This window comes from Camellia sinensis, chromosome 10 (assembly GCF_055761805.1).
Source record: "Camellia sinensis isolate YWXY chromosome 10, ASM5576180v1, whole genome shotgun sequence".
NCBI lineage: Eukaryota > Viridiplantae > Streptophyta > Magnoliopsida > Ericales > Theaceae > Camellia > Camellia sinensis.
Genome location: NC_138970.1, coordinates 56,210,947 through 56,234,554, shown reverse-complemented (window position 1 = coordinate 56,234,554; position 23,608 = coordinate 56,210,947). Strand labels below are relative to the sequence as shown.

Below are 23,608 nucleotides of genomic sequence, written 5' to 3'. Positions count from 1 at the left end.
AGAAAATTTTACTTTCTTGTTTTTTGTATTTTTTTTGTTTTTACTGAATTTTTTTTTAAATATTTTAAGTAATTTTTTTAAAAAAATTTTTAGACATACCTTACATAAATATATCTAAAAAGCAAAAAATTTGTAAAAAAAATATTTTAAAAATTTACTAAATACTAAAACTGCAAAAAAAATTACAAAAATTCAGTACATTTTTTTTTGTATTTTTATATATTTATTAATTTTTTAAAATATTTTTTTATAAATTTTTTACTTTTTAGATACATTTAAGTAAGGTGCATTTAAAAAAGTAAAAAAAAGTTTAAAATTTTAAAAATATTCACTAAAACAAAAAAATACGAAAATCAAAAAACTCAATTTTCAAAAAACTTAATTCAGAAAATTCAGACCAAACATGGGCGGTGTTTGGGAAGGATTTTTTTTTGGTTTTTTATTTTTATTTTTTTTCACTAAAAGACAAATTGGTTACAAAACCAAAAAAACAAATCCAAACAAAATATCACATAAAATCCATAATCATTTCATTTTTTTTCTCACAAATATCACATCAAATTACAAAAAAATTCAACTATCTTCTCAAATACAAAATTTTTTTTTTAATAATATCGTACAACTAAAAAAATTTACAAAAAAAAACCTATTTCTCAAACACTAGCATAGAGACAAATCTTGGTTGGTTGGGCAAGCCTGTCTATGTGACCCAGCCCTGGGCAAAAGACCATTAGACAAAACTCGGGAATGATCTAAAGTTTTCGGTTCCGGATTGGCCCGACCCACAAGAAAAAGTCTGCTAGGGTGGACTTTATCACTAATTTGGGTGGGCCCGATTCTGACCCGGTACCAAGTTTAGACATAACTAGGGTTTTAGAGAGTCGCGAGTTCTTCTGGAAAAAGCTCCCCAAAACCCTGGAACGTTGTTGAATCGAAGATGGACAAGAGCATGCTAGGAGACCTCGACTCTCTTCCCGAGGAAGACAAGTTGAGGATGTCCTCCATGATCGACCAGCTCCAGATCCGCGATAGGTTCTTCTCCTTCCTTAACAATGTTGTTATGAATAGTCTAATTCGATTGATATTTATTGTATCTCTTTTTTCATAGAATCATTATATATATTCAGTATTACTTGTAATTGGTTCTTTTAGATGTTGCATTGCATTGGTAGTGGTGATGGTAATTTGAGGTGTACTTGATTTGGGGATTTGGTTGAGTCATTTTGGATCCCAGCAAGCTTGGCCACATGAAAATAACTCGTTGGTTAATTAAATGAATGAACTTGAGTCCATTTTTTAGGTTCGTTTAGTAAACAATTCGAGTTCAAGTATATCCAAGCTTGGCCCGATACGATTTGATTTTTTTTATCAGAAGCTCAATAAGGCTAGTGAACACAAAGAACATAAATTTCATTAATTAAATATTTTTTTTAATTAATTTGCTTTATTATCTATTTATATTTGGTGTTTGTATACATTTACATATTTAATTGATGGAATTTATTACTGTATTAACATAAGCATTTTTTTTAATTTATATTTTGCTCTTAGTTTTCCCTTTTTCTTAATATTCATAATAATTTGTTTGATTTTTCATTTCAAGCTTGAGCTCGAGTTTGAGCTCGGCTCATTTAAGTAATCTTGTTGAGCTCGATTTTTTAAGCTGGACTAATTTTAACAAGTCAAGCTTGAACACCTCAAAGCTCGAATCAGCTCGGCTTGTTAGCAATGCACCTTCTCCTTGAAAACCGGTTATCAATAGTGAGTTCTATGCAAGGGTTTGTATCACATTTTTGTTGTTTAGGGATTGAGCTGTGTTTTACATTTTTCAAGAGTTTTAAGTGTGTTTTGATAACTAGGAGGATGTTATTGAGTTACCCACTTGCCTAATTTGATAACTAGGAAGTTAATGAGTTACTCACTTCTGTAAATGATCAAATTACATGATTGGGTGGCAAGGTGAAGTTAAAGTTGATATTTGTGTGGGGAAAGGAGGGGAAGTATCACGGAGTCACATAGAAAGGGTTTAAGGGTGTAATATCCATGCCCAGTTTATGTTTACAACTTCAAGGTGTAAAAGGTTTGGAGTATTTTTCGGTGGTGCAAGTGTTTCAAAGAAAGACGTGTAACCTTGTCGAAGGAGCTTTTCGTACTAGACAATTGATGTAGGGTTCCTTGCCTTGCTTCAGAACTTCTTTGGAATGAAATTGAACACAAGCAAAGAAAAAAAATATATCAACCAGAATTCAAACTAACAATATGAGAACTAATACAAAGTTTTTCCAGTAATTCTAGGGATGCTTGTCTGGTCGTAGAGATCGAAATAGTCAAGTATTGGGAAATCTCTAACAGTAATCCTCTTCTTCTTACTCTTTCAATGTCCTACTTTTTGAGGATAGCCATGTATGATGTACAAAGTTGTATCCCCTTCTGACCATTCTTGTATTTATTATATCTTCTCTTTGAACCAGATAGCCTTGATAGTATGAACAGGTTGACAGATCCATCGGATAATTTCTCCTCGTGAGGAATTTGCAAATTTAATGCCACATGTCAACCTGTGAGTTTGCCATGTGTATGCTACAAAAGTTGGTCCAAACAACAATGTAATTGCTTGAATTTGGTGATGCTTTAACGTCACGCTTCAAATAATATTGTGAATCATAGACTAGACTATACATCACATGTTATTTTAGAGGCTAAACAAAGCCATTGAAGCACCAAATCTCATATGGTGTGTCCTCTATCAACATGGCTTTTAGTATTTGATTTTGTTCCTCTATGCTTTGTTATTTCTTCTGGTCAAAAAAAAAATTGAAAACTTTGAGAAGTTTTAGCTCGTTTGTTTTTTATATTTATTTATTGTGAATTTGTAGGTAGCATCAATCTTGCATTGCATTCCATGTGATCCTATCTCTTGGTTTTACTCAAGTTCTATAAGATCTTATTTTATTTATATATAGCTTCATTACTGTATGTGACTCCATATAAGCAGCCAAGAACTTCATACTAGCATTATAGTAATTTAATTTAACACATTCCTCATCTTCTTGGCTTTTATTGATTGTATACCATACATTAGTTTTGTTTAATCCACACTGCTGCTAAAACTTCTGTTTGAGTAAAAAAAAGATTAAAAAAAATTCAATGTTCAGTTAATTTTGTAATCACTATTTATTTTGTCTGGCTTCTGGAAGTATAGGACTGATTGGGATGCATCAGAAACCTATACACTTGTACGCAAATAGAGATCTCTAAGGTCATCAATTTACTTTGTTTTGTAATAGATGTTGCATGAACTTGCGAGGAGTTATGTCATAGTCAATGTCCAGTGATGGCAACAACTTGGTCTTTTTATTCTCTTACCGGTGTATGTGATTCTACTTAGAAACTAATCTGTAGTTGTATTTGCACTTTACTTTCTTTGATCCTCAAGCTGTTTTTTGCTATTCTGTTTTGTACAAAGAAAAAGTCACTATATGCAATGCAACATTTGTCAAGTTTTAGAAACCAAGTATTTCTTATAGATATTATCTATTTATGCATCAGTCCTCATTAGGCTGTCTTGTGATGCTTTCCATCACGTGCATGACATGTGTTTTTGACATCTATCGAATTACAGTCATTTCTCAAACCTAGTCTAATTTTTGTGCTCTTGGCAAAAAAATCTCTCTATATTGCATAAATCTTAGGAAAGCATATGAGTTAATTCCATAATAAAATATACCTAGAGCTAAGTCAGGCCCCTAACTGAACATGATCCTAAATTTTGACTAGTTTGTGTGTTTCTTTTAATGTCAAATGTATGTGTGTATACAATGAACTTATAATGATCTGCTGAGTCTGTTCTTTGTGGTGGTGATAGAAGACAAATTAGGAAATTAGGCTTGAGGTTGCCTACGATTGGAATTTTGGTGAGTTTTGGTTACAAAAAGGTTTCAGAGTTAGGGTTAGGGTTATATAAGGTTGAAAAAAAGGTTTTTAGGGTCTATAGATTAAAAAGAGTTTTGGTTTGATTTTTAAAAGTGGGAACTTGCTAGATTTCCAGAATAAAGGTTATTTCAGTGTCTAAACAGTGAGTAATTTAAGGCTTTAAGCCCATGTTTGTTTGTTGGATTATTTTTGATGGGATTATTAAGAGGATTGTGAGGGATAAGTTATACCATGGATTAGATGGGATGAAGGATTGGATATACGATAGGATTATGGATAGGATTGTGGGGGTTAAGTTATGCCATAAGATAATAGATGGGATAAATGGTTGGATAGAAACAGTGATGTATTTTTATATTTTGGTTAGAATTAAATGAAAAGACATAATTATTTTTGACCGTTGGATGAAGAAAAACATAATTTGGAGAGGCCTTATTCTTTTAATACCACACGGTATTATTTAAGCCCTCCATTTTTCTCTGCTAGTACTAAAATTATCCGGAATTTAGCAACATGCCAAACAAACACTGAATTGGACTATTTGGTGGGACCCACATGTTCCCCACCTCCAATCCCTTTCTCCTTTTCCCGCAATCAAACATCGGACTAACAATCCAGTGGGCTTCACTTGTTTCCTTCACTTTCAATCCCACTAATAGTGATACAATCAAACGTGCCCTAACTGTTAAATTAAAGGCCAATAAGGAAAGGGTTAGGGTGATTTGGTCGTGATTGGGTAGGGTTTCGCTGTTAAAAAGTGGATTTTTCATGTGTTGTGAACAATGACCAGAGAATAGTGGGAGAGTAAAAAGAAGAAAAAGGAGAAGAATCTAGCAATCCCACCTAGAACTTCTCAAGGATTACCCCCCTAAGGTAAGGTTGTACAAAACATCATGTAGTCATGATAGACTCATGTGTAGTTGTGTACAGTTGTTGCGACAATCTGACTAAAAGGCAAAAAATGATTATAAAATGGTGTTTCATGTGTAAGAGGGCAGCAGAAAGTGTTAACTGCTGAAAATCTGAGTAAAAGGCAAAAAATGATTATATATTGTTGTTTCATGTGTAAAAGGGCATGAGAAAGTGTTAATCATCTTCTTCTCCATTGTTAGGTGGCTGGTGAGTTATGGAATTTGATTGTGGTTGCAATTATTGTAGTATACGGAATATGTAAAATTCACTCAGAGAGAGAATTAAGAATTATACTGTGGTCTGACCTTGGGTAAAGTCTACAATTTCTATTCTAGTGTCTGTCATGTCATAGATAGGCCAAGATTTGTGGTTGGTAAAAAAAGTTAGATGTGAATGATAATTCTGAGTACTTCTGTCTGAACTTTAATTTCTTTATTTTTTCTTTTCGTTTTTCATTTATTAAACTTTTTTTGACAATTATTTTTCGTGGATTAAGTTGTAGTTTTTATTGTGCAAGTTTGTTAAATTGTCGGAGGAATCAAAAGGTGTTAGTGAAAATGACAAAATGAGATATGATAGTGATAGAACTTCATTTTCTTTTACCCTTTCTCAATCTTGCAGTTTAAGGATGTATAACTCACTTGTGGAGAGATGTTTCACCGATTGCGTAGACACCTTCAGGCGCAAATCCCTTGACAAGCAAGAGGAGACTTGTGTCCGTCGGTGTGCTGAGAAGTTCTTGAAGCACTCAATGCGTGTTGGCATGCGATTTGCTGAGCTCAACCAAGGTGCAGCTACACCAGATTAAGGTGTCCCCTACTACTTTTCGTAGTAATATTTGTAATAACTGCAAATCGTTTATGATGGGAAATTTCTTTTAGATTTGTATTATTGACCAATTTGTCTTACACCCTCATTTTATGAGTACTAAATTTTCAGTAATAAATTGGATTATAATAGCTTTTTGGATCATAATAGTTATTTCTACGTATCCGCATGTGTGTATATCTTCTCCTTGGCATGTACTTGTTTTAAGCTCTATAGTAGTTATTTTCATGCAAGGTTTTAAATATCAATAATTCAGCAATTTGGAATTGGCATGATTGCAAAATCTAATATATTAGCATCATTTTAAAATATTTTATTAGTTCAAGATTTTTGTTTTGTTTTTTATTATTTTCTTTTAGAATAAAGTTATACACACTAATTAGTGTATTAACAGATGATGTGACATAGATTTATTGGTTTTAAGTCTTTGTAGTTTTATATAATAGATAAGGTTCATAGTTTTAAAGTTGCAATGCTATAACATGTATTGATACATTAATTGGTGTATCAATTGGTGCGTGTAATAAACAAGTAGGATCACATTTTAATAAATATTAAGACCAGCAAATCTCTTTTGAAATTGTGAGCACCTGAAGGTATGTTTTTGGCAGAGCCGGAAGGGCTTTGCCGGAGGTTGATTTTTTTGGGAGATCAGTCTTTTGAGTTTGAAGAAGGGCGGGTAGATGTGATAGGTCGGCGACGAGTAGATATTGTCGAATGTGGCCATGGGGTTTGGAGAGCTATCTAGTTGTTTGGTGTAGAGATAAAATGGGTTGCGGATCAAATGTGAAAGGCTTCCACGATGAACAACGTTGGGGTGTTTTTAGGTCGGGTCTCTGTTGGGGGGGGACGAAGTGTGGCGTGTTGGTTGCGTCCAGAGGAGATGGGGTCTACAGTTCAGATTGTGGTTCATATCGGCGACCGTCGCAATCAGATTTTCCTTCCACAATCATTGTTCGGGAATGGATGTGAGGGTGCTACTATTGTTTTGGATGGGTTTTCGGTGGGGAATGGTTGGATCACAGCAGGGAAGGAACGAGGGAGGAGAGGTAATTCATGGTCGATTGGGAAGGAAGTGGTCGTCTTAGGGGTTGGGGGGGTGGTGTGACAGGGGTTTGGCGCCGATTGGGTATCCTTTCTAGATTCATGTTTGGTTGGGAGAGTGGGGAACTTAGGGGAGAAGGGGGTGGAGCTGTCTCGCCTATCGGTGTGGGTTCAGCGAATGTGGAAAGTCAGTGGAGGCGTGCAGGTGAACGCAATCGGAGGACAGTATGTGTTGTTCACCTTTTCACCTAAGGTAGATGCAATCAGAATTCTAGAGGGCAAATGGATGGTTGAAGGTCAGTGTTTGAGCCTTGACTGGTGGTCACCGGAAGTGTTATGTGCCAGGAGAAGCAATCAATCGCAGAGACAGAGTTTTTGGGTACAAGTACTTGGATTTCAGCTGCATCTTCGTGGGGAACAAGTGTTTTGTGCGATCGGGGATCGATGTTGTCATGACCTGAACCTGCCTCTAAAAATTTAGGCCATGACCGGCCTGTACTTAGGCCTCAAAACAAAATTCAAAAGAATCAAATCATATATGGGGCCTAAAGCGGAAGCTAAATCACATAACAGAATGTCCACTGAGCAGTGCTTACATGCCATAATTCTAACCCATCATATCGCATAAGTTCAAGTACATAAGCCATATATACACAAGTCCAAGTCATGTAGTTATATACAAAGAGTTAACAATCCAACATTTTTATAATAACAAAATGTAGCCACCAAAAGCTTAACAAATTGGTGGCACTAAAGGAACTTCTCAAAAAGACAAAAAAGCTCCAACGTTGGAGGCTTAACAAAACGGGTTCGTCAAAAGTCCTGAAGTTGACCTAGGGGCTAGCCTCCAAGCTGACCACCTACAAAACATACATAAATACGGAGTGAGTAAGGCTCAGTGAATAATAATAATGCAAGAAGGCATGTAAATGAGCATGTGCTTTGAAGAATCTTTATATAACATAGGCATGACTTATGCACAATCATATTCCAGAACGGTCTTAGGCTCACGTAAGACGAAACGGCCTTGGGCCTAACATATAACAACAGAACGACCTCGGGTCCAATATATTAACAGAACGGCCTCAGGCCTAACATATTAACAGAACGGCCTCTGGCCCAACATATTAACAAAACGGCCTCTGGCCCAATAGATGATACAGAACGGCCTTAGGTCAAACATAACAAAACGGCCTCAGGCCCAATCATAGTATTAGAATGGTCTTGGGCCCAATCATATGTCGTCGTTGGCAAATGCTCAATCACTTTAATCAAAACACAAGTTGTACCAATCATATCATTTGTGATCAAAAATAAATAAATCATAACATCCAACATATCATTACACTATTAGTACTCAGTGATCTGGTTGTGCGGTGGTTCCTTCCAGCGAGTGACGTTGTATTGTATTCCTTGAAGCCCCTAGCAAGTTCTTCAATCTCAAGTTCCTATGTTGAATACTCCTCCCTCTCTCTCTCTCTCTCCTCTTTTCTTTTCGTACTACCCAGGAGATATTTTTGTTTTGGTGTTGAGTCTAAGTCTTCTAAGGCTCAAGTATATATCTATATTAACCAAAGCCAAGCTTATTTGAGCCTAAGTTGGGCTTTATTAAGAGTTTTACCAAATAAATCCAATTAATTTATTACGAATCAAATTTTTACAAAATTTCATATTATGTTCTAAAAATCATGCTAATCATAACTGTAAAGTCAATTTCGGTTTATCGCGCCTCTAAGGCTTTCAATTTTCAGTTCAAAGATTACAATTTCAACAGATTTTCTCATAACCGACAGATACAAAGTTATCAACATGTAATTCACGCATCAAAACATGGAATTTTACATCAAACTCATAAACACACATATAACCACGCACATAATGAAGGAAGTAGGGCATATTAAAGCATATGAGAGGGTCGGGTTATTACATTCTTTCCTTTTTTAAGAAGTTTGGTCTCTCAAACTTGTTATACCTCAAGTTGAAAATAACTCCAAATACCGTTGTTTCATTTCCTCTTCTCTTTCCCACGTGGCTTCTTTCCCGTAGTGTTCTTGCCATTCAACTTTTACCATGGGAATTATCTTGTTCCGTAGTTGCTTCACTTGCCGATCCAAAATTTGAATCGGTTTCTCTTCGTAGATCAAGTTGTCATCCAAAGTAATTTGATGGTAATCTATAATATGGGACGGATCTTGAAGTAACACTGTAACATAGATACATGGAAAACATTATGTATTTGCTTCATACTTGATAGAAGAGCAACACGATAAGCCATTGGACCTACTCTTTCCAGAATTTGGAACGGACCTACATAGCGGGGTGCTAATTTCCCTTTCTTGCCAAATCTTGTTTGTCCTTTTATTGGGGTGACTTTAACAAAGACATAATTATCAACCTCAAACTCCAAATCCCTTCGCCGGTGATCCGCATAACTCTGTGGCCTACTTTGGGCTGTTTTCAACCTTTGTTGGATGATTTGAACTTTCTCCGTCGTCAATTGCACAAGTTCAGGCCCAAATAGTGATCTATCGCCGACTTTGGTCCAACACACTAGAGAGTGACATTTCCTCCCGTACAAAGCTTTATATGGTGTCATTCGTATACCTGAGTGGAAACTATTATTATATACAAACTCTGCCAACGGTAAATACATTTCCCAGCTCCCTTGGATATCCAAGACACACATCTGAAGCATATCCTCCAGTGTTTGTATCGTTCTCTCTGATTGGCCATTAGTTTGGGGGTAGAATGTCGTACTGAATTTCAACTCTGTTCCCATAACATCCTGTAAACTTTGCTAAAATCTGGAGACAAATTTCGGATCTTTATCGGATACAATTGAAACTGGAATACCATGTAGCTGCACAATTTCATTCATATATACAATAACAAGTTTATTCGTATTATATTGAGTTTTCACAGGTAGGAAATGAGCAAATTTTGTTAGTTTATCAAAATTAACCCATATGGAATTCATACCTCGGGGTGTTCGGGGTAAGCCAACAATAAAATCCATAGTCAGATGTTCCCATTTCCACTCTGGGATTGGGAGAGGTTAAAGTAGACTCGTCAATCTTTGGTGCTCCGCTTTTACTTGCTGACATTGCAAACATTTTGACACAAACTCCGCAATTTTCTTCTTCATACTTAGCCACCAAAAATTTTGCTTAAGATCTTGGTACATTTTAGTGTTACCGGGGTGCAATGCAAATTTTGACTTATGTGCTTCCTCTATAATCCTTTTCTTAATTTTTGGAACATTTGGAACACACAATCTGTCTTTAAATTTCAACACTGAATTGTCAAGGGTGAACCCAAGTCTTGGCTTTGTTTCCATTTCATCACAAATTTGCTTCAAAAAGTCATCTTCCACTTGTCGTTGTTTGATTTCTTCAATAAATACCGGTTGAGCTGACATTGCTGATAAAATTGCGCCTTGTTCACGTAACACAATTTCCATGTCCATTCTTTCCACATTAAGTAGCAACTCTTTTTGCCCTGTGAGCAAACTTGCCGAATTCCCCACAACTTTTTTGCTAAGGACATCTGCAACTGTGTTAGCTTTGCCGGGGTGATAGTGGGTTTGCAGGTCATAATTCTTAATAAGCTCTAACCACCGTCTTTGTCGCATGTTTAACTCTTTTTGGGTAAAGAAGTATTTTAGGCTTTTATGGTCGGTATAAACCTCACATGTGGGTACCATACAGATAATGCCACCATATCTTCAAAGCGAACACCACGGCGGCTAACTCCAAGTCGTCTGTGGGATAATTCTTTTCATGAGGCATGAGTTGGTGAGAAGTATAGGCAATGACCCTTCCATTTTGCATAAGTACACAGCCCAATCCCTTGTAAGAGGCATCACTGTAAATAACAAATCCCTCTGTACCAGATGGTAAAGCAAGAACTGGTGCTGTAGTTAACCTTGTTTTCAACTCCTGAAAAGCAGATTTTCTTTGCGTTGACCACTCAAACGAAACACCCTTTTGGGTCAATTTGGTGAGTGACACTGCAATTTTGAAAAGTCTTTAACAAATCTCCGATAGTATCCGGCTAAGCTCAAAAAGCTACGTACCTCGGTCACATTCGTAGGAGTTGGCCAATTCACAATGGCTTCTATCTTGTGCAGGTCAACAAAAACACTCTCCCTATTAATTACATGTCCCAAGAACACCACTTCATGTAACCAAAATTCAGACTTCTTTAATTTCACATATAACTTCTTCTCTCTCAGTGTTTGAAGAATTAATCGCACATGATTATCATGAGCTTCCGTACTTTTTGAATAGATAAGTATGTCATCAATAAACACAACCACAAAGTCATCCAAGTACGGTTTAAAAACACGGTTCATCAAATCCATAAAAGTCGCCGATGCGTTAGTAACTCCACATGGCATGACCAAAAATTCATAATGACTGTATTGGGTGCGGAAAGCAGTCTTCTCAATGTCTTTTGACTTTTACCTTTAATTGATTATATTCAAATCTCAAATCTATTTTCAAAAAGACTTGTGCACCTTGTAGTTGATCAAACAAATCATTGATTCTAGGTAAGGGATACTTATTCTTTACAGTGATCAAACAAATCATCGATTTTAGGCAAGGGATACTTATTCTTTACAATTATTTTATTGAGCTCCTGGTAGTCAACACATAACCGAAGTGTTCCATCTTTCTTCTTTACGAAAAGAACCGACGCGCCACAAGGAGAAGTGCTTGGGCGGATGAACCCTTTATCAAGCTGGTCTTGCAACTGTACCTTCAACTCTTTCATTTCAGCCAATGACATTCTATATGGAGTTTTTGAAATTGGTTAGGTTTCCTGTGCTATATCAATTGCGAATTCAATTTCACGGTCCATTAACTCTCTTGGCAACTCCTCTGGGAAAACATCTGGAAGTTCACGAACAACTAGAACATTATCAACACATACATCCACTGGTTGTCTATTCAAAATATTACACAAACACCCCTGGCAGCCTTTTTGTAATAACTTACACATTTTCATGGCTGAGATCAAATATGGCGGTGGAATCACCCCATGTCCCATAATAATAAATTTAGATTGTCCCAGAGGTCAGAAAATGACTTGCTTAGACGTACACTCAATAGTCACATGGTATTTACTTAGCCAATCCATCTCCAAAATTATATCAAAATAAGCCATGTCAAGAGGCAACAAATCGACATATAACTGAACATCCCCAATCATAATCTCACAAACAGGATAAACAGATGTACATAGCATGGAGGCCCCTAATGGTGAAGAAACATATAACACATAATGTAATGATTCCGTAGGTCTATTCAAATTACTAGCAAAGGTTTCCGACACAAAAGAATGGGTGGAACCCAAATCAAATAATACATGAGCAGAGTGACCATTGATAGAGAATGTACCTGACACCACAACCTCATTATTTTGCACATCACCAGGAATGAGGACAAATATTCTTCCTTATCTAGCATTGTCTCTGGTATTGATGGGTTTTGCAGCAGTCTTTGTAGTTGAAGCTGGAGTTGAGCCCGTTGAACTTGTAGTGGTTCTATTCCTATTTTGTCGGTCTCTCTGAGGGCAATCTCTTGCTAAATGTCTCGTCTTTCCACACTTGAAGCAAGCCCCAGTTGTCCGATAACAAGTCCCACAGTGCCTCTTCCCATAGTCCGGACAAACTGGCATTGATTCACGAGTAGAGGCGGAAGAACTAGAGGTTCCCAAGTTCGGTTTTTTGTTCTGTGATGCCACTGGTCCCCTTGGTGCTGGCGCATTCTGTCTCTTCCCCCTCCACTTAGAGATTCGATTTTGAGCAGGTATATTACATTTAGCTACTATCGCCCTTTCTAACACATCGACATAGGTAGGCAATTTCAACACATTAATTCGATCCAAAATAGCGTTCCAGAGTCCTCCTTCGAATTTCTTGCTTTCTTGTAGTCCGTATCTACCATGTGTGGTGCGAAACGGGCCAACTCTGAAAATTGTGCTTCATACTCTGCCACCATCTTGTTCCCTTGCCTCAACGTCTCAAATTCTGTCACTTTCTTCTCCCGCATACACTATGGAAAATACTTATCACAGAAAGGCTCCAAAAATCGAGCCCAGGTCAATCCTTAATGTTCATTTCTAGTGAGTATCCACCATCTCCGTGCTTCATCTTCGAGAGTAAAAGTTGCAAGTTGTACTTTTTGTGCCTCGGTACAAGGAAAGACCTCAAACAACTTCTTTATTCCCAGTACCCATGCCTCGGCTTTCATTGGATCAATGCCTCCCTTGAACGACGGCGGCTTCATCTTCTTAAACTCATTTGTGAGTGTAATGATTCGATCCTCGACTTGATGGTCTTGCACCACAGGTGGTGGTATGGGCATTGGTGGCGGTGGTGGTTGTTGTGGTGGTGGTTGTTGTTGTTGTTGTTGTCTTATAGTTTCTGTCATGTCTGCAATCATCCTTTCCAACCAATCAAGCCGTGCAGAGGTAGAGTCCTCCATATCATCCATTATTGTCCTCACCATGATCTACATATCGAAGGCTTATAATATACATAAAAAGAGACACAAGTATACATTGACAATGTTCATTGCATAACATATATAAATCATTAAGCAGCTTTCATATAAGATTCATATCGTAGAGAAACATCATGCATGTAGTCTAAGTCTTTTCTAGATTCCTTATAGCTCAAATGGACTTGTGTGTGAGGCTTTACTCATGCTCTGATACTAACTATCACGACCCGAACCTGTCCCTAAAAGTTTAGGCCATGATCAGCCTGTACTTAGGCCTCATAACAAAATTCAAAAGAATCAAATCATATATAGGGCTAAAGCGGAAGCAAAATCACATAATAGAACGTCCACTGAGCAGTGTTTATATGCCATAATTCTAACCCATCATGTCGTATATTGAAAGTTCAAGTACATAGGCCATATATACACAAGTCCAAGTCATGTAGTTATATACAAAGAGTTAACAATTCAACATTTTTATAATAACAAAATGTAGCCACCAAAAGCTTAACAAATTAGTGGCCTTAAAGGAACTTCTCAAAAAGACAAAAGGGCTCGAACATTGGAAGCTTAATAAAACGGGTTCGTCAAAAGTCCTGAAGCTGACCTAGTGTTGGCCTCCAAACTGACCACCTACAAAACATACATAAATATAGAGTGAACAAGACTCAGTAAATAATAATAATGCAAGAAGGCATATAAATGAGCATGTGCTTTGAAGAATCTTTATATAACATAGGCATGACTTATGCACAATCATATTCTAGAACGGTCTCGGGCCCACATAAGACGAAACAGCCTTGGGCCCAACCTATAACAATAGAACGGCCTCAGGCCTAATAGATGATACAAAACGGCCTTAGGCCCAACATAATAGAACGACCTCAGGCCCAGTCATAGTATCAGAACGGCCTTGGGCTCAATCATAGTAACAGAATAGCCTTAGGCCTAATCATATGTCGTTGTTGGCAAATGCTCAATCACTTTAATCAAAACACAAGTTGTACCAATCATATCATTTGTGATCAAAAATAGATAAATCACAACATATAACATATCGTTACATAATTAGTACTCACAGGCCATGTTTGATTCACAATACTAATAGTGAGGTATTAATAATCCTATTAAATTAGTGTGGTATTAACTATCCCACCCCTACCTCATTATTAATAATCCTACAAATTTGTTGGATTAATTGTCCATTGGATTAATAGTCCTAAACCAAAATGTCAAAACAAACATAGGATGATTGGGCCCACGGATTAATAATCCTAATCCCATACTTTAATCCTTCCAATCAAACATGCCCACAGTGATTTGGTTGTGCGGTGGTCCCTTCTAGTGAGTGACCTTGTGTTGTATTCCTTGAAGCTCCTAGCAAGTTCTTCAATCTCAAGCTCATATGTTGAATTCTCATTCTTCTCTCTCTCTCTCTCTCTCTCTCTCTCTCTCTCTCTCTTCTTTTCTTTCTGTCCAGGAGATATTTTTGTTTTGGTGTTGAGTCCAAGTCTTCTAAGGCTCAAGTATATATCTATATTAACCAAAGTTAAGCTTATTTGAGCCTAAGTTGAGCTTCATTAAGAGTTTTACCAAATAAATTCAATTAATTCATTACGAATCAAATTTTTACAAAATTTCATATTATGTTCTAAAAATCATGCTAATCATAACTGTAAAGTCAATTTCGGTTTATTGTGCCTTTAAGGCTTTCAATTTTCAGTTCAAAGATCACAATTTTAACAGATTTTCTTATAACAGACAGATACAAAGTTATAAACATATAATTCACACATTAAAACATGGAATTTTACATTAAACTCATAAACACACATATAACCACGCACATAATGAGGGAAGTAGGGCATATTAAAGCATATAAGAGGGTCGGGTTATTATAGATGTAGGGGTTTCTTGGAGGTTGATGTTGCGACGACGACGGAGGGACCTCTGGGTTGTGTTCGAATCAAAGTTCGTGGAACAGCGAGGGGTGCTTTGGCAAGAATCACTATTCGTTGGGGCCATAGGCGATACACGTTGCCAATTTGGTCAGAGGATGGACCGGTGGTAGAGATTTGCAACACGCCAGAGCAGCGTGATCGTCGTGGGTTAGTTAAGAAATATCGGGATTTGGTGCGATTTGATTTGCGAGATAGCCGCTGTGATTTGGGGAAGAAGAAGATACAATTGTTGATTTCACAGCCACGAGTCGAACCACGGAAGGCCTGGCAACCAAAAGGGATTGGGTAGTTGGCCCAACCTTTAAGGGCCAAACATTAGGCTGGTCCTGCTTTGGGTCGTGGGAAAAGAAATTCTAACAGAGATATTGGGCCATTTTTTAAAAGGCCCAACGAAGGGGACTTGAACTTGATGCAAGGTAATAAAGGGGTGGGCCAAAGTGAGGATAAGGTGCAGGGGTTGGGCTTGGAGGAGCTGGGCCATTCTGCGAAGGGTATTGAAGGCCAATCTGGGTTAACCACTCCAGTGGCCCAAGTCTTCAACAATTTGCGTCGAGTGTTGGATTCAAATCAGATGGGTCAGATCTTGACTTTAGGACCCACAGATGAGGGGAAGAAGGATACACTGGTGATGTTTGAAGCTGGTCATGAGGAGGAGTTGGGTAGATCGCGATATGTATCGTAGGACGATGAAGCTTCGAGCCAGTCTTTTGATACAAATGTGGATATAGGGCAACAATGGGTACATGAAGACGCAATGAATGATGAGACAGAATAGGTCGAGAGGAACAAATCAGCTCCTGTGTACGTTGGGAGAGAGTTGTCGCTTGTGGTCCACCCTCTCGCCAGCTTGACCACCGATCACCATAGACAGGCCTCTTCCGACCTGTCCCAAGGTGAGTTCGAGCGCCAAGTTGATTTGAATCGATTGGAGGCTTCTTCAAAAGAAGTTGTTTCGAAGTGGGTACTTAGTAGGATCAGCGAGGTAAGTCGATTGCTCAGTGTATCTTTTACAGGCCATGAAACTAAGGCTCTGCATTTATTTATAGCAGTGGAAACCTCTTGAAGGGAAAGGGCTTTACCTAGGAAGGGAGGTTTTTCAACAGTGGTGCAACATAAAGGGTTACGGGAGATCAGAAATTTGGAGTGTTCTGTTAACTATGGGCATGGACGGAAGACGAGTGGACAAGGCCCAAGGAGAGAACGAGGAGGTCCTCTGTTATTGAAATGAAGTTAAAAGTGTTATCGTGGAATATGCGTGGCTTGAATGAGAGGGACAAGCGCCTAGCAGTCAAATCAGTGCTTAGACGTGCGAGAGCGGATGTGGTTTTCTTGCAGGAAACAAAAATTGAGGTATTGGATGGAGATATGGTGAGAGAGGTTTGTTCAGTTGGTGGAGTGGACATACCAACTATGGGCACGATAAGAAGGGTTCTTCTCTATTGGGATAACAGAGTGGTGATGAAGGAGGATGAGGAGTTAGAAGGTTTTTTGGTGTCTTGTCTATTACGATGTATGGAAGACGATTTTAGGTGGGTGTTTTCTGGGTTATACGGACCGGTCTGAAGCTTAGAGAGGAGTGCATTTTGGGGCGAGTTAGTGAATGTGGTGCATCAATGGTTAGAGCCATGGTGTGTGGGAGGTGATTTTAATATGGTCAGATGGCCGGGAGAGAAGACATGGAGTAGTAGGGTGAATGGGTCAATGCGGGCGTTCTGTGCATTTATTGATGAGATGAATTTGGTTGATTTGCCTATTCATGGGGAGTTTCACTTGGTCTAATGGCCATCAGATGTCCCAGATCGATAGGTTTCTAGTTACTAGTAGTTGGGAAAAGCACTTTTCGGAGCTCGTGCAAAGTCGATTACCCTGTCCAATGTCAGATCATTGGCCTATTATGCTTGACAGTGGAGGGTTTCGTAGTGAGCCGACGCCTTTTCGCTTCGAGAATATATGGCTACAATCGGAGGGCTTTTTAGAGAAGGCCCATGGGTGGTGAAACAATTATACGGTTTGCAGAACTCCTAGTTGTATGTTGGTTCAGAAATTAAAACTACTCAAAAGGGATTTGAAAAAGTGAAATAAGGAGACTTTTGGTCGGGTGGAGGTTTGGAAAGCGGAAGTGGTGGCCATCCTGCAGTCCTTAGATGTGTAGGAAGTTTCTGGTGGGCTTCTAGAGGTGGACATGGCTAGAAGGGAGGCGACAAAGCAGAACTATGTTTGTTTGGCTTGTATGGAAAAGATATTTTTTAGACAGAAATCTCGATGTTCATGGTTGAAAGATAGGGACCGAAATACCAAGTTTTTCATAGGATGACAAATGGTCACAGAAGGGCCAATCATATTATGCGAATGCGGGTGGATAAGAGAGATTTGACTACGGACGACGAGATTCGGGGAGGCATTGTGGGCTTTTATCAGCGGCTTTTTCGGGCACAAGATGGGGCATTGAGGCTGGGGTTGGATAGGGTTTTGTTTGATGTTATCTCTTCAAGGGATAAAGAGGGCTTGGAGCGGGCCTTTACATAGGAGGAGGTGTTAGGGGCTTTGAAGATAATGAGTGGTGAAAAGGCTCCAGGCCCAGATGGTTTCATTTTGGCTTTTTCCCAGCATTGTTGGGGTGTGGTCAAGAAGGATGTGATGACAGTGTTTGGGATTTCCTGCAATATATTATGTGTCGGATAGGTTATGGGGCAACATGGTGTCAGTGGATGAAGTTCTGTGTATTCACGGTGCGGATGTCTATTTTGGTGAATGGTTCACCTGCAAGATTCTTTTCGACTTTTCGGGGTCTTCGGCAAGGGGATCCATTATCTCCCCTGCTGTTTGTTCTAGTTATGGAGGCTTTTAGTAGATTGTTGTCTAGGGCTGTGCATGAGGGTTTGTTGGAGGGTTTTACGGTGGGATCGCCAACAGGGACAACAATTGGGGTGTCTCATTTATTGTTTGTGGATAATGCTTTGGTTTTCTACGATGCGGATGTGGAGCAATTAGGACTCTTACGATGTGTCCTGATTTGTTTTGAGGCAGGTTTGGGTTTATAGATTAATTTGAGTAAGTCAGAATTGATTCCGGTGGGAGAGGTTAGGAGGTTACCAGTATTTGTGGCGTTGTTAGGTTGCAAGGTGGCAACTTTATTGGTGACTTATTTAGGACTGTCGCTTGGTGCTAGTTTCAAGGCGAAGAGAGTGTGAGATGAAGTGGTAGAGCGGGTACAACGTCACTTGGCAGGATGGAAGCGACAATATTTGTCGAAAAGGGGAAGATTGACGTTGATTAAAAGTGTGTTGAGCAATATTCTGACTTAGTTTATGTCATTATATGTTATTCGTGTTTCTGTGGTTGAGCGGTTAGAGAAACTTCAGAGGGATTTTTTGTGGAGGGGTAGAGGAGAGGATTTCAAATATCACTTGGTTGTAGAGATGGCAATTTGAACTCGGCCCGACGGGGACCCAACCCCGATTAGAACGGTTTTTTTTTTCCGAAAAATACTCCTAACGAGTTGGGGATGGTATTTGAAAATAAATCCTTTATAATTTTCGAGTCAAGGATGGTGATACGTTTCCTAGTCTCGGCCCGTCCCTGTCCTTCTCACCGTTTCCTCGAACTGAAATTACCATAACACCCCTCTATTATACTCCCTAATCTAATCTAACTCGCTCTCTTCTCTCTACTCTCTTTCGCTCTCTTTCTTCTCTCTGCAGTCGATGTCGTATCTCCCTTTGCGACAGTACGCTGTGACGTTACCTCCTCCTCCTTCGGCGGTAAATCTGAGCAGATCCATGTTGCCTCATCTTCCTCCTCCGACAGATTTGAGCAGATCCTCGTCGCCTCCTCCGGCAGATCTAAGCAAATCCCCGTAGCGCGCTTTCTCTCTCTCTCTCTATCTGTCTCCATTTCTTTTTCTTTTTTTTTTTCGTTTGTGTCTACTGCCGTTGATGATGTTGATGTTGATGAAAATGAAATAGGGGATTGGGAGAGAAGGCTAAACATACACACACAAAGCTACGGGGATTTTTTGGGGTTGGGGAAACCCGATCCCCGTTAGGGGGCGGAGGGGAGGGGATGATGGGTTTCTTGCTGAGGATAGGGTGTGGGGATAGGGAATTTTGTACCTTTGGGGATCGAGGATGGGGAGTGTGGTTCTCGACCCCGCCCCAACCCGTTGCCATTCCTACTTGGTTGATTGGTGGGGGCAGATTTGTCACCCTAAAGAGGTGGGTGGTTTGGGGGTGCCGAGTTTGGTGTAGTTTAATAAGGTTTTGTTAGGGAAGTGGTTGTGACGGTTTGCTAGAGAGCGGGATCGTTTATGGTGGAGGGTGGTGGCTTCTAAGTTTGGGGTTGTTGAGAGGGATTGGCAGTCGAGGGAAGTAATAGGGCTGCATGGAAGGGGCTTGTGGAAAGGAATTTGCTTGGGGATGGGAGAGTTTTGGGAGAGGGTGAATTTTTGTGTGGGTACTAGGGAGAAGGTTAGATTCTAGCAGGATAGATGGTGTGGGAAGATGGTGTTAAAGGTGTGATTCCCTTTGATTTTTAGCGTTGTAAGGGATCGGGAAGCCACAGTTGCTTCTTATTTGGGGGATGGGGAGGTGGTGGTTTGGGATATTCAGCTTCGACATGATGTTTAGGATTGGGAAGTGAATCAGTTAGGGGAGTTGTTCGGCTTTCTATTTGAGTTGGGCCTATAGGGTAGGGAGAAGATGTGTTGGTTTGAAGTGTGGTGGGTGCTAAAGGTCAATTCTCTGTTTGGTCCATTTATCGGAGCTTGGTGGGGGATGTAGGAGGTGTGTTTCCTTAGAGGAGTATTTAGTTGCCTCAAGTTCTTCTAAGGTGGTTTTCTTTTTATGACCGTTTGCTTTAGGTCGTAATCTTACTATTGATAATCTAGTTTGTCGAGGGCATGTATTAGTAAATCGTTGTTGTATGTGTTGTGTTGATGCAGAGTTCGTTGACAATTTATTTATCTATTGTTCTATTGCTTCTCGACTTTGGGGGCTGGCTTGTTCTTTTTTTGGAATTACATGGTTGCAGCCAAACGGGGTTATGGACATGTTGTGGAGTTGAAGGGGGCCCTGGGTTGGGGCGGTGTCAGCGGCGGGTGTGGTCATTGGTGTCTTTTTGTTTGATGTGGTTGGTTTGGCTAGAAAGAAACAAGAGAATTTTCCAAGAAATTGAGCGTTTGGTGTTGTGGCTGGAGGGTCGGTTCCTAGTTACCTTGTATAGTTGGTGAGAGTATAAAGTTGGTCCGGATCTTTTTTTCTTTCTTAGATTTTTTAGATGATATAATTGGTTAGGCGAGCTTTGTTTCCTTCTATTGGTTGTTTTGCTATAAAAAAAAATGAATAAATAATTGGTGCGTATAGCACTATTGTTTATATATACATATATTATATGCAAGGCTTTGAACTTTTTTTATAATAATAGGAATCAAATCCTAATTACTCTAGGTGTGTGCTAATAGAGAAAAAATATTAGTGGAAATAGACCTTGTCAATTCTTTCAAACAAGCAATCTGAAAATAGAAAAATTAGAGTTGTCCCTAATAGGAAAGTAAGAATTCTAGATTTAAATATCTTAGTCAAAATTTTATAAAATTATAAAATTGAAATATAAGGGGCATGTTTAGTAATTTGCTTAAAAATTTCTAACATCTTGATTGAATTATTGGATTTGGACAGCTTTGAGAACTCGCTAGAATTAAATTAAGTTACAGCTTTGAGACTCTTAAAATACGGTATCATTTTTTTAGAACGAAACTGCCATATAATATTAATATTATGTTACTTAGGTGTCGTTTGGGAAGCGGGTTGACTTTTTGATTTTTTTGATTATTTTAGTCTGAGCTAAAAAGTTTAGTTTGGGAAGGGTATTTTGATTTTTTGACTTTTTTGACTCTTTTTGTGAGAGAAGAGTGTAATGATTATGAGTTGGATGTGATGTTTTGTTTGTTGTGGCTAAAATAGTCTAATTTATCTTTTGTGACTAAAATAGCCAAAAAAGCTTCCAATCCACCTTCCCAAACGGTGCCTTAGAGATAGTTATAGAATTTGTCAGTTCATGCTGGGTGGACTATATTTCTGCCTATAGTAATACAAACATAGTTCAAGTTCTTAGCATAGTTTATAATATCATGCAAAATAGTAATAATCTTCCAATCAGCTTCCTTCTTTTCGTCTGGAGCATCCTCACCAAGACCAAACAATCGGTTTGCACTGAGATACATGTCATTTTCTGCTGCACCGCCCATCTAATCACATCTAGGCATGCATTCGCTTCAGCCAACAACAGATTATGTAGTCATGTCTTTGCAGTAGCTGCTTGTTTGATCGGTTGCATGTTGTGATCCAAACATTTGTCATCTCCAATAAATTTAGCACTATGGGTTGAGTTGGGTAGATTGGAATTAAAATAGTTCCAAAAAAATAAAATTAGCATTTTAATTTAATAAGATAAAATGTTACATTCAAAATATAATCATTTATTTTTTCTCTCACAAAAGTCAAAAGAGCCAAAAAATTCATTTCAATCGAGACTTTTTAATCTCAAATTTTTCTCGTTTGGCAACATGTTTTAGTCGAATAGCCTAAAAGTCACTATAATTTGTCATATCATTCTTTATTTTTTTGTATATCTTTTCGTAAAAAATTAAACAAATTATTAAAATAGTCTATTCCCAAATGAGGCTTAGGGTTCGTTTGGGATGTGGGTTGACTTTTTAGTTATTTTAGTCTGGTGCTAAAAAATCTTGTTTAGGATAGTTTTTTTTGGTTTTTTTTTTACTTTTGTGAGAAAAAAAATAAAATGATTATGATTTGAATGTGACATTTTGTCTTATTAGGCTAAAAGTCTATTTTGTCTTTTTGTAACTATTTTAGCCATAAAACTCCATTTTAACTTATGTCAAACAAAGGCTTACTTAAAAAGTTAAAAAATTAACTCACATCCCAAACAATCCTTAATAACATGAGTAATGCTAGAGATCTAAAAAATTCTACCAAAATTTTTACTAATGCTGTGTTTGGTTGGGGGATTTGGTGAGGGATTTGAAAAGGGAAATGAAAAAGGTAGGTAAAATGTGAATAAAATATGTATATATTTCACATAGTTTCACACACCTTTTCCCTTTTCTTTTCCAAATCCCCCAACTAAACACACCATAAATGTTTTACGTGAGTGTAAAATCTACACAATGTGAGTTTCATGTGAGTCTTACACCATGTGAGACATTTAATAAAAATTTTAATAGAATTTTTAAAGTTTATAACATTTTTGTAATAACATTTTCACCAAATGATTCATATGGGGCCAACAATTATCTCGTTGATGGCGTGTGATTGACATCCCAACGAACAGCGGACCATTATTAAATACCATTTTATGATGCTATAGTATAATATAATATATTTAAACTGACCTTTATATACTATTTTTTGATTTTTTTTAAAAAAAATATTTAAATTGTTAATTTATGGATTAAAAATAAAATTTAATGTCAAAAATTAGTGTATTTGATACATTTATAACTTTTGATCTTTTTAAATGACATCTTAACATAAACAAATTTGACTAATTTAAGTTTTTTTAACTAGAAATGAGTTAATGATTCTTGTAAAATTGATTTTTTTAGTCATTAAATTAACTTTTTGGCCATGTACCAAATGATGAGATATTGATGCCATGATATATATTAAATTATATATAGTTAATATAAAATATAATTCATGCAAAAATTAATATTTTAAATAAACTTTAATTCAAAATTTGATTGAATAAATATATATAATTTAGTGCAGTGGAATTTAGTAGCATATTATTGTCTCAAACCTTTTTTTTTCTTTTTTTCTTTTTCAAAGATAACATTAGTATGTTAGTATACTTAAATTACAACTGAAAGATCCGTCGTTGTCCCATCAGTTCGAACTTTTAACTTTCTACTCACCACACTCTAAGATATGACTACTAAATTATTAGGCCACACCCCAACGTTATATTGTGCCAAACTTAACAACATTAATTTAGTAGATTGACAATTTTTGCAGAAATAATATAATAAATTTTTTCATGTTAAAATTTAACATTTTACTCTCAAATAACAGATAGCACAAATTATTTTTTCGTGCCCACTAGAAATGCTTAACACATTCTCAATTATGAGAAATTATTAGTATTCAGTAAATTTATGTGGTATTGCAATTTGATAACTTTTGATTTAGATGATAAAATATATCACTTACAAATTGTTTTATAAGATAATATGAAATGTGTTAATTGATAAATAATGTGAAATATTGTTTGAGAAGCATCTAATAATTTTTCATCAATTGAGAGAATGACTCATTTCTATACTACTATCTTTCATATTTTTCTATACTTTGTTTTGTAGGTTCCACTCTATTCTCACAATAATAATCCAAATTGTTTATA

At 37.5% G+C, this 23,608-nt stretch overlaps 2 protein-coding genes across 2 annotated transcripts; one reads left to right on the top strand and one right to left on the bottom strand.

The window, feature by feature from the left end:
- Nucleotides 1-871: 871 nt before the first annotated feature.
- Nucleotides 872-5,817, top strand: LOC114257880 (mitochondrial import inner membrane translocase subunit Tim9). Its single transcript, XM_028197702.2, has 2 exons — nucleotides 872-1,032; nucleotides 5,467-5,817. Exons 1-2 carry the CDS (start codon nucleotides 938-940, stop codon nucleotides 5,651-5,653), a joined length of 282 nt encoding a protein of 93 aa, XP_028053503.1. The 5' UTR covers nucleotides 872-937; the 3' UTR covers nucleotides 5,654-5,817.
- A 2,873-nt stretch (nucleotides 5,818-8,690) lies between these two features.
- LOC145800401 (uncharacterized) lies at nucleotides 8,691-9,313 on the bottom strand. The gene is made up of 2 exons (XM_082890070.1): nucleotides 8,965-9,313; nucleotides 8,691-8,920 (listed from the first exon to the last, which is right to left on the bottom strand). The coding sequence occupies exons 1-2, from the start codon at nucleotides 9,311-9,313 to the stop codon at nucleotides 8,691-8,693; spliced, it is 579 nt and encodes a 192-aa protein (XP_082746196.1).
- Nucleotides 9,314-23,608: the final 14,295 nt, after the last annotated feature.

Coding starts and splice junctions, on each gene's coding strand:
- LOC114257880 (XM_028197702.2), top strand. CDS start 938: ATGGACAAGAGCATGCTAGGAGACCTCGACTCTCTTCCCGAGGAAGAC. Junction 1,033..5,466: donor CAGCTCCAGATCCGCGATAG/GTTCTTCTCCTT, acceptor TCAATCTTGCAG/TTTAAGGATGTATAACTCAC.
- LOC145800401 (XM_082890070.1), bottom strand. CDS start 9,313: ATGACACCATATAAAGCTTTGTACGGGAGGAAATGTCACTCTCTAGTG. Junction 8,921..8,964: donor TCGTGTTGCTCTTCTATCAA/GTATGAAGCAAA, acceptor TCTATGTTACAG/TGTTACTTCAAGATCCGTCC.